The 11239-nt window shown below is 36.9% G+C and overlaps 2 protein-coding genes across 5 annotated transcripts in view; both read right to left on the bottom strand.

Moving 5' to 3' along the window:
• Window positions 1-2282: 2282 nt before the first annotated feature.
• On the bottom strand, window positions 2283-6909 carry LOC129567377 (60S ribosomal protein L7). The gene is made up of 3 exons (XM_055444202.1): window positions 6751-6909; window positions 5901-6534; window positions 2283-5587 (listed from the first exon to the last, which is right to left on the bottom strand). Exons 1-3 carry the CDS (start codon window positions 6756-6758, stop codon window positions 5474-5476), a joined length of 756 nt encoding a protein of 251 aa, XP_055300177.1. The 5' UTR covers window positions 6759-6909; the 3' UTR covers window positions 2283-5473.
• Window positions 6910-7229: 320 nt separating this feature from the next.
• LOC129567373 (uncharacterized) overlaps window positions 7230-11239 on the bottom strand; it is a 32315-nt gene continuing 28305 nt past the window's right edge. For all 4 annotated transcript variants that reach the window (XM_055444191.1, XM_055444192.1, XM_055444195.1 and 1 more), the window contains 3 exons: window positions 10459-10654; window positions 9643-10324; window positions 7230-9568 (listed from right to left, as the gene is read on the bottom strand). In XM_055444191.1, coding sequence (XP_055300166.1) covers window positions 8383-9568; window positions 9643-10324; window positions 10459-10654 — 2064 coding nt within the window. In that variant the 3' untranslated portion in view covers window positions 7230-8382. The remainder of the gene's footprint in view (window positions 9569-9642; window positions 10325-10458; window positions 10655-11239) is intronic.

Genomic DNA, 11239 nt, shown 5'->3' with positions numbered 1-11239 from the left:
ACAAGCACTTGCTCGCTCACTCGGACGGCCAAAAGAATTGCAAAAGAAACAAAAGAACACAACACACAGCAAGGAATTAAGCGATGAAGAAAATCACAAAAGTCCCTGTTTCTCTGTGTTCGATGGGGTGTTTTGTTTGCGGAGCGGCAAGTGAACCTATATGAGTTTTTTCATTCCCCATTAAAATTACCATGAAGACGGTTGATCCGTTTCTTCAGTGTTTGACTTGCGCAATTTCGCCACATACACCATCAAAATCCAAAGCGAAACGCCAAATACAAGGTTATAATTTTCTCTCACAGGTATTTAATATACATGTTCATATATGCTTCTTTTTCGGTTTATCGCAAAAACTTTTGCGCCCAGTCCGAACTTGAATGTATATAACATTCGCAATATTTACAGCCATTTGGCCATTGTTTCACCACTGAATGAAACACACAGCAAAGCGTTTTATTTTCTTGCTCTCATTTTGCAAACGATGAGGGGTAAATTCAATCGGACACACAGCGCGAACAGAGCTCCATATCAAGTGGTGGGTTCCAAACAAACAACTCAGTGAGAAAACCGTTAGTTTCAGCATTTTTGTATAATCGATTCCATATATGAATATACACGTCGTCGTCATTCAATTCAAGTGTTGTGTATATTTATTCAAGCTCACATTCTCCGAGAAACTACTACTTCTCCAGCCAAACTGTTTACTCACGAACCAACTCATGGAATGCCTACACAAATGTTTGAAAATATTATTTCCTATGTATGATTGTTTGGTTTAATTTCAATTTTCGTCGGTTGGTTTTTTTTTCGGGAGAGAAAACTGTTGGCTTTTCAAAACGCTTTCAATTTGAAATGGAAACAAAAACATTCAAGTTGAAAAGTCTAAATTATGATTTCTGTTTCTCTAAAAACATTTCAATCAATTCATAGAAATGAATCAGTTGGTACTCCTTTTGATTCTTCGAATAGGAGGTTTTCCCATTTGTGCGGGTGATTTCTCAATAAACCTTCAGAATAAAAATTTGCATACAAATATTTTCGGATATTTGCCTGTGGTTGTAATTTTTGGAGCAATGCCTCCTGTCCACGCGCCTTCGATCACTTTTCATTTTAGCACACATTTCAACCGATAATATTTCGTTCCATTATTTACTCATGGAAAACGGTTATCGCGTGCGTCGTTGCGAATGCACGCAATTTCCGGACGAATTTCATATTCAAACGATTAAGTATAAGAAACATGATAACTTACAGTCAAATAGTATTATTTTTTCTGTTGGTCAGTTTCCAATCTCACGCTCTCTCTCTCTCTTTGCCATTTTTCCAAGTGATATGTTGATACCCATTTATTTGCATTTTTCCCTCGTAAATTTGTAATATCGAGCCAAAATATGAACAAATATTTACATTACTCAAGAATATGGAGCGAGTGATATTGTACGGAGAGTTGATCGATATAACACGGTTTGTTGGTGGAATTTCAAAAAATAGATGTATTTATTACTTAATACCATATTACATTTTGTTTATGAATTTCTATACATAATAATAATTTTCAGAACAAATGGAAATTACCTTGTTTCAGCGAATCTTCATTACGTGAATAAAGCCACTTTTTTCTATTGCCTGAACTGAAATGTATTTTTCACTGCTTGCTGTGATATCATTATTTTTCGATTGTTCTTCTGTGGAAAGAAACTATTGTGCCCATGAAAACATAAACAATGCAACCCTTATGCAATCTCAAATCGATTAGAGATCTTGACTGATAAAGACGACGACGATTCAATCGAAATTGACTGAAGCCAAACAAACATAATCGAATCATAAGAAACATGAACGGAGTAATAAGCAATCGTCTGATGAAACAATGAAAAAGCAATCGTCTTTTGTTTTACTCATTTTTTTTTTTCATTGTATGAAATTCTGAATTAAACTTTAGTTTAGAAATGAGTTAGTCAGATTCAATTTCAACAGAAAAGAAGTTAACGATTGCAGCGTTTGCATTTTCGGTAAGTAAAGTCTATGTAAGCGAAAAACCTTGATTCGGTGCAAACAGCAGAGTTCCTGGAAGTACAAAGTACATTCACATTGAAGTGAATCACTGTAAATTGCTTGTAACTGTAAAAAAAATGTGTTATTCATTTCTGTTTTTTTTTATTGCAGTTATTTCGGGGGAAAAAGAATGATCAAAGCCATATCAATATGTTTCTTATCGGTCGAAATCAAGATAATACGGAAATGTAAACCAGAACAAGAACCAATGCAAAAAAAGACACGAGTTCAATTTCAAAAAATATTCTTTATTTCTATTCTTAGCTCGATTCTTAGCCTAAGGTTTAGTCGATAACAGCAATAAATGGTTTGTTTTCAATTTGACGCTGCTGTGAAAAAGGCATTTCCGAAAAGAAATGCCTCACAACAATTGTGTTTAATAAAAATTTATTGCTACTCTAGTTTGGATCGTTGTCTACACTTAGTTAAACAAAAAAAAATACAAGTTTAGCTGTACACGTAATGCCTAAAACTGATCGTTGACTATGTACAACTGCTTTTTTTCTCTTTCTCTCTCTCTCTCTCTGTTCCATTTTGGTGTATTGGACCTTAAAACGACAAACGGTTACGTCTCTCTTTTTCATAGAAAAAAAAAATATTGGCGAACAATTTCATTTTCAAAAACCATAACAACAATGTGACCTTGGTCAATTGAAACAAAATACAAAGTACCGAAAAAAAAAAAACAAGTAAGCCTTTAATAAATGGTGCGATGCCAAAATACTGATAACATACGAGTGACTCCGGTTTGAATTGAACGAAAGTTTTTGTTGTTGCTGTTTTGTCTTTGCTCCTTTTACTAGCGCTGAATTTGTTCATTTGTGTGTGATGCCATAGCGAAAACCAGTTAATCAATTACGATTCAAATTTCATGGAACACGGCGTCATTCCCGCGAATTCAGCAATGACTTGAGTTTATGATTACGATGAATGTTAAGAATCAGCGAACAGGAATGAGTCATTTTTAATTCATAAATCGTTAGCGTAGTAAAACAGCGCATAGTTATGTAAATGAAATGGAATGGCACCACATTTATCACACACAAGCTCACACAACCAGCGCCATGCTGCCAAAAATGTGTATTTCGATCAACCAGACTCGCGCCACACGGACTCGTTTTGCAATTAACACCACATAATTTGGCTGGTCAAGTTGACATTGTGGTGGGCGACGATGTTGGATGCGAAACGATTTACATGGCTTTAATCGACGTAATTTCCCACCAAATACCGTTCGTTGAGAAAGATCCGTTTGGGTTTCAATAAATTCAGGCTGCGTTGCATGATCCACATTTCGTAGAAGGCTTCGATGTGTTGTTTATGCGATTCATACAGTTGGGAGCATTCTTCCTCTCGCTTCCGAGTCTCCGGTGATTTTGGTATGAGTTCACTAATTCGTGGCAAATCATTTCCTTCCTCAGGTATTGTCTCCAAACTATTGCTTAGTCGGTTATCGTTTCCGTTTCTCATTATGCACCAATTTACTATTTTGTTTATTTTTTTGAATTAAAAATTCTCTTCACTTTTGTTACAATTAACTTTAACTGTCTTTTGTTTTTCTTCTTCAACAACACTCAACTCTGGTACTGAAGAAAAATACGCAAATCCACCGGATTTTAATCACTTTTATTGTCTACGACTTGGGAAAGTTTTAATTTGTTGCTAATTTATGGGCAAACGCAAATCGATGGATTTCACTTTGTGTAAACAACTTTGTTTTATTAACGAGCAGCTTCAATGAAGTTGGGAAACTACGAGAGGTTTTGTGTAACCAGTTCAATGAGCATCGGTAGACTGAACACAAATCGACGATGATATGCAGTCAATATTCGAAGCAAACAAATGCTCTGACGATGACGACAAACCTCGATTCTCAAGAAAAAAACAAAAACGAACGAATGTAACGTAAAACACGTAAACAATAACAACAAACAAGAAAACAAGCGAACGTCAAAAGCCGGAATAAGAGGAATGAGTAGTAAACATTTTTGGTGGCTTATGTGTGCGAGTATGTGTGTATGCTTGCTACTTTATATGGTGCTTATGAATGGAAATATCCGAATGCGAATAAGATAGAAAGAGAGAGAGAGAGAGAATGGGAAAAATACCCAAACATTGAGTATGTCGCACACTATCTCTATTTGAGTGTGTGACAAAAAGCGCATTAAGACAAATGCAAGATTTCAAAGCACGTACAGCATTTACGTATGGAGTATGGATAGTCGCATTTGCAAAGATGATATGACAGCAAACATTTTTCAGATGATAACAATTCAATTGCGTTTGACCATACAGAATTCCTTTGGGTATGATTCTATCACTGCTTACGTGTATGTGATTTGATTGGTCATTGTTTCGTGTTGTCCTGTTATCACCTCGCATCCCAGCAAGAGCGCAATTACGACAGTCACGTATGAAATTCCGGTGCCTTTATACTACCTGAGCGTCTTCTTTTAATTCGATACGACCGTTTCTACGGTTTTTCATTATCTCCTCCGGATTTGCGACTAAACTGTTAGAAAATTGGCAAAGAGATAGCAGAGAACAAAGTGCATGCACATAATTTTGGGTTGTATGTGCATGAGCATCCGATGAGCTCATTAAAAATCGACAGAGGTCTTCCTTCTCATCCGTTCGAAGCTCTGGCTCATCATTTACCTTTTCGCAATGTGATACTTTTCTCGCAATGATCACGCACACCCAAAAAGAGCAAAGTGCGAACCATTCGACTTTGGTTCGTATATTTTTTTCTCTTTTTATATCTTCAACGGCGTCAAATCGACGACGGACCCAACCAAAAAGAAGGTTATAACACTGACGATCAAATCAAGTAATTTGAATGAAATAATTTTTATGAATTCTAAAATTGGAATGACATTGTTGATGCGACGCAATTTCTAAGTACTATCAAATCGCATGTGCCTCAAGGTGCCGCTCAATTTACTTTTGTATTAATAAATGGTTTACAGAGAACTCATCGAAACAGGTTTAGATTGTGCGACAACGACGACGACGACGACGACGGGTGAGCATTTTTGGAAAACGTTCAGCTAATAGCACACAATATCCGGTTACACAAAAATGCATCGAAAACCAATCGAACGAGACATCAGCACAAAATGCAGTTTATCTGATTGTTTTCTCTCTCTATTCTGTTTTGGAACGTTTGGACAGTTTTTTTGCGTTGACTAATCGAAATAGAGATATCGAAACTAAATACGTAATGCAGTCATTATCTTTCAGCAAAAAAAAGGCGTCGTCGTTTTGCTTTGAAAATCTGAAAAATTCTTTAACAACTAAAATTTTTACTCGATTTAAAATCAAATCACCATGTTCTGTTGACACAAATGTCGCAAATATTTTTTCGGGATTTTATTCTATAGATTGTTTTTACAGTGCGAGCAGATAATGAAAGATTTTACAAACAACGTTCGATAAGAGCATTAATCTCCTGTTTTCGGTTGCCATATTCGCCGCCTCGACTGTAGCTGACGCCAATCTTCTTCGACCATCCGTCTCGGGGTGCTTTTAGCTGTTGAACGAAAAATAAAATTCATTACGATTAGTCAGGTTTAAGGGTGACTCATTGACACTTGATCTGTTTTATGTGATAAAATTCATTTGTAAAATGGTTCAAAGAGCATCAAAATCGCCTTGCAGATTATCAAACGGAGTAAAGCTTCCAAATGGATTGGAAAATTCCGATGAAATTTGTCAAATGGCTTCGGATTTGTTTTTAAATGGTTGAACAACAACTTGTCCTTTTTTTTCTGTCTATGTCACCGTATTTCTTTATTGGAGAACCAAGAAAATGAAAAACAAAATTAGATCAACAGTATACTCACCGAAAATGGTAGCAGTAAACTGCGAACATTTTTGAAGTTATCCGAAACGGTGAATAGATCATGAACAATATCTTCAATACAAATGCATCCGTACTGGCCCAAATGCTCTTCAATCAGTTTGTTGGAGTTGATGGCTGTGCGTTTGCCGTTTATCCGTAGGAATCCATGTTTAAAGATCAAATCACGAACGGTTTGAATGGTTGGATAGCCAAACACCACATACGGTTCGACCAATTTCAACAGTGCCAACGATTCGGAATTGTTTTTCAGCAGAACGGTGTTGTGTAAACGTGACAAACCCAAACTATTCAAAATCAAACTACATTCTTTTGATGCAATTTTGTGAGCACGATGGCGCATCACAACCAATAGTTTTGGTTCGTTGTCGTCAACGCTCTGGAAGAAATTGTTTTTCATAACAACACGACGCATTCGTTTGGCATCACGTTCGGCTTTCAAAAATTCCGTAATGAAATATTCGGGCTTTTTGTAGTCACGCTTCTTGCTTCGCAATTTGAATGAACGATTCAGTCGCTTGACACGATGATGTGATTGTTCCTCACGCAAACGACGTTTGCGATGTGTCATTACATTCACCTGCTTGGCAGGGAGCTTATTTGAAACCGCATATTTACTGCAAAATGAAAAGAAACATTCGAATCAATGCTTTTGAAAATGGTATATAAATGGTAATTTGGCATGAAGAAAGACCATAGAAACGGTATAAAATGTGCGTCGAAATGTGAGGTTATGTCCACATATAAATATACACACGTTCAATGTTCATGGGAACATGTTTTCAATTGAACACATTGAATTCCCCGATTTTAATTCGATCAATTTTACTTACTCAGACATTTTGTTGGTTTTTGATGTGATCTATGCTAAATGATGCCCTTGATGATGCGTCGAAATTAAATTATTTCCAATTAAAATCAGCAAATGAAATGCAGCACGCTTGTGTGCAAGATATTGTTTTGTTTTGTAAAGGAATGTCAAGCAGAGCTGTCAAAGCATGGTTCACGTGCTCTTTTGTATGTATGCGACAGTGGGAACTGTCAAATGATGGAAATCTAGTACGATTTACTGTGCTGATATTGCATGTGGGGATATTTTGGTCAAAATTTCCGTTTGAAATTCAATTCTTTTCGTGATTTTTCAATGGACTCATTTAAAATGAGAAAAAAATAATAATTTTTCATCAGAGAAAAGACAATTTTACGACATTTTTATATGAGCCACATGAAGAATAGGAATACATTTGATTTTTTCACCAGAAAAACAACCAAATTCAAATAAAAATCATGTTATTGAATGAAAACCATCCCATTTTTCTATTGTACTGTAATCATTTTTGCTTTATTTAAACACATTTTATCTCAATCGGATTGAATTTTTCTTGCAAGAGAACAAATATAATGTTATTCTAATAACAGCTCATATTTTTTTTTCATATCTCATTAATATTTTATGTTTTTTTTCCACTTTAAATACACTTTAGTCATTTCCTTAAAATTTCTAGTTAAATATTTTCATTTTGATACGTGTTGAAATGACTTATTTTTCTGTTGATTCTCACGCAGTCGAGTGATCGATCTCTTCACAGTCAGCAACTGTTGAGTTGTTGATCACTTTTCGCATTGAATTTATCTCATTTTCAAATAAACAATTTCATATGAAACGACTCAATTGATATTTATATATAGTCTGATTCTAATCTGACTTAAACTAATCAATGGTTTGAATTATGAATTAGGATTATAAAAATGTACAGTTTTCTCTGGTCAGTTTCAGTTGATACAAATGAAATTTGTGGGCTTTAGCAAATTTGAAACCCGAATTTGTTTATCTTTAAAAATGTATTCTGATTTTTTTGATTTGATCATTGGGTCAGATGCATTTGGAAAAAAAAAACGTGCAGAATGAATGTTTAAAATTTTATGATGCGCACTTGTTGACATTTAATCGGTTGGAATTGATAACCATTTCGTTGAACACTGACTTAGATTTGTCTATGAGAGTGCGAAAGAAGAGAAACTTTTCTGTTTAACTTTCAAATTATTCTCTCCACAAAGACAATCAATCAAACAATTCAAATTTCAATCAATCGTTATGCCACGCGGCCCTGTTTCTGAACATTTAGGCTGCCTGCAGTGAACAGAAAAGGAAATATGAAATTTCAGCCCAATCAAAATGTTAATCTAATCTCAACACAAAATACTCACACAAAAACTCATTGCAAGCATCAAATGGCCAACAATCTTTTGTTACTTGATTGCTGTGATATTTTGTAACCACAAAATGCTCTTTATGCCAATAAATTCCATATGGAGAACAAATGTCTCAAATATACTTCTAACGAAAAGTCATAACATGAATCGAATTAAATGTATAAACCTTCAAGTATTTAAAATGAGAGCCATCAACTGATACATAAATAATATAATTAGTAAGTATAACAAACTTAAAAGCTATCTTCAGATCATGCACTCGATTCTTGAGCATACGGTTCATTGTCACCGTCTTCCGACCAACTCACTTCCATTGGAGTGCTACGCGTACTTAGACTAGCTACAATCTTATTCATGAACACCGCTTCGTCAAGTGACAAATGCCGATGTTTGCTTACTTCGGAATGCGACGGTGATGCGGCGCTGCTCGACGATGCTGACATTGAATCCATCTCTGAGCCAGACGATTGATCGTCTTCACTTTGCTGTGAAACCATTGCTTCGCCGGCCGATTCTTTGATGTGTTGACGCTTTTTCATGTGTTGGCGCTTATCAGCCGCATTTTGTACCGGAATCAATGTTGTACATATGTCACTTCGTGACGATGACATGTATTCCTTTGCCAAATCACATTCAACATCATCTACCGATGTGAAACTTGATCGAATGCTCTCTCTGTTCACCGAATCGACTTCAGTTAACCCATTCGCTTGACCATCACTCTTGTGTGGCCGTGAAGACAATGGGCTGCTTGTCGATGTTGTTCTCAGTGAACGTTGCCATTTTGTGTAATCGATGGGTGTCATCTCGGGCAAACGGTGATGATGGTTCGGTGTTGTCTTTGGTTCATTGCTTGCATTCAGCGAATTGGATCGTGTGCGGGAACTTCTTTGTAGTTTAATGGATGCACCAATATTCTTGACTGGTGAATCGGAATGTTGCCGTGACAATGAGGTGGCTGATGCCGATTGGCACAGCACATTCGCACCTCCAAGTGATAATTGTCGCTTGAACGATGGTGAACGCTCTTTGAAATTATTCACTCGAAACGATCCGGCTCGTTTGACTACGCGACTGGCCACTGCTTCGGCTGATTCCAAGTCGTCATTCAATTCCAATACATATGACACTGAATCACATTTCTCAACGACACCCTTGACCACCGGCGATGACGGTGGCGATGTACCCATTTGCAGTGTATCGCTAAAGTTTTCGTGGCTTGTTTCCGAAATCGGTGCGTACAAGCTGTTCTTGAAATCGGCCAGCAGTGATGGATCTTGGTAACTTTTCGACAGTTCACTCAATGTTGTGGTGTATTTTTCCGAGTTTTGCTTCAGTTTCCATTGCAATTCTTCGTTGTGAAGGGCCAACCGTGTGCGATTCTTCACCTCTTGACAAAGCGTATCTTGTAGGCTTCGGTTTCGCATTGACAGCTCTCTGTAAAATGACAAAAAAAAGCGGAATTAGTGACATTGGTTAAACGAAAAAACTATGATTTATTTCAATCTTACTGTTCTTCTTCGACTCTAGTCTTGAGCTGAATAGTGAGGTCCTCAAGCCGTGTTTCTAGAATGGAAATTTTGAGCTGTGCTTTGGGCAATTCATCCTGAGCCTGCACCATTGACTGATTTTGCTTTCGCAGCTCCGAAATTTCATTCAATTTCATGTCCAACACACATCGCAGGCTTAACACTTCTTCCTCGAGCATCGTCGAACTACCCGATGGATTTGGTACCGAAACATTGCCATTTGGTATTGAATGTTCGCTACTGTTGCGCCGTCGTCGTAACACATTCGTTTCATCGTTGGCCAATTTCAGTTTCTCTTCCAATTCATACCGTTTATCTTCGCCGGTTTTGAATTGACGCATTAGCTGTGCAACCTTTTCATTTAATTCACGTTCACGTGCGGTGGCGGCAATCAAACGCTCACTAAACTCCTGTTCACTAGCTTGCACTTTATCGCGTAATTGATTCTCCGTTACAGTGAAACTGTTCAACCGTTGCACTAGCTCTAATTCTCTGTCACGGGACAGTTGCAGTTGCTTTTCCAGTTCACTGCATCGTCTGTCTGCTTTCATTTGGCATGATTTCAATGCTTCGGCATTGCGTTGATTGATTTCAGCCAATTCATACTGCAACGTTTGGATTTGCTCCTGTGCCGATTTCTCAGTTTCGCGTATACTCAATTTAACTAAACGCCACATTTTTTTTAAATTTTTTTTTATTCGTTCCAAAAAAAGAAAGAAGAAAAAAAAAGAAAGTTTCGAAATTAGTTTTGATAAAACGCACACACTAAATATTTATAAATCGAAAATGCAAACTCACATTTTTCCAGTTCACGTTCGCTGGCTTCTTTCAGTGTGAGCTGATGTGTACTGAAGAGATTTTCCTTTGCAATCATTTGTTCTTCGAGATAGTTGCATTTGGTGCGCATGGTCTCTAAGTTATGCTGTGATTCCAATAATTTATCTTTGGCAGTTTCTAATGCAGCACGAAGTGACGGCGTTTCAAATGCCTTCAACTAGTTTTTGTAGCAAAACAAGAAAAAAAAAAAAAATGTAAACCAAATCCAAATTAGGAAAAAACTGCTCCAGAAGAATTCATTTTAGCTAATTTACTCAATCGAAATTGCACCGCCAACCAGAAATGACGAGTGCGTGCGATTTTTTCTCTTCTCTTCTCCTTTTGCTTTGGATCGAATTGCAACACGAGATAGATTTTTTTTTTCGGAATAAAACAAGTTCTGATCTGTGCTCGTTCACGTGTGAAAATCGATTGTGGGGTTTGTAATGACAACGATAGTGTACCAGTGTGCCGGCAAAATGTTGCAAACACAAAGTAAAGAAGGAAAAAAAAAAGCTAACGAGAATGACAATTGCCTCATGCGCACAAGCATTGATCGATAGTGCCGACGAGCGACGACGGAATGTGTGTCAAAGAAAACATATGCAAAATTCTTCTTTTTCGTTCGTTCGCAGGTAGAAAATCAAATGCTGAAAATGCTGTTTCAGCATAGTGCAGCACAACGGTTCCCTGATCTAATGCACACATGTATGCATTGTAGTAGAGAGAGAAAGAGAGAGAGAGAGAGAGAGAGAGAGAGAGA

This window comes from Sitodiplosis mosellana, unplaced genomic scaffold (assembly GCF_009176505.1).
Source record: "Sitodiplosis mosellana isolate CC-2019 unplaced genomic scaffold, AAFC_SMos_1.0 Smas_scaffold_11, whole genome shotgun sequence".
NCBI classification, from domain to species: domain Eukaryota; kingdom Metazoa; phylum Arthropoda; class Insecta; order Diptera; family Cecidomyiidae; genus Sitodiplosis; species Sitodiplosis mosellana.
The sequence above is the reverse complement of the archived record's forward strand: the minus strand, read 5'-3'. Positions and strand labels throughout refer to the sequence as shown.

What these genes read in the sequence shown, in the direction of transcription:
- LOC129567377 (XM_055444202.1), bottom strand. An exon ending in GTTTACTGCTACCATTTTCG is followed by an intron (nt 5,588 to 5,900) that starts GTGAGTATACTG and finishes TTCGTTCAACAG; the next exon opens with CTAAAAGCACCCCGAGACGG.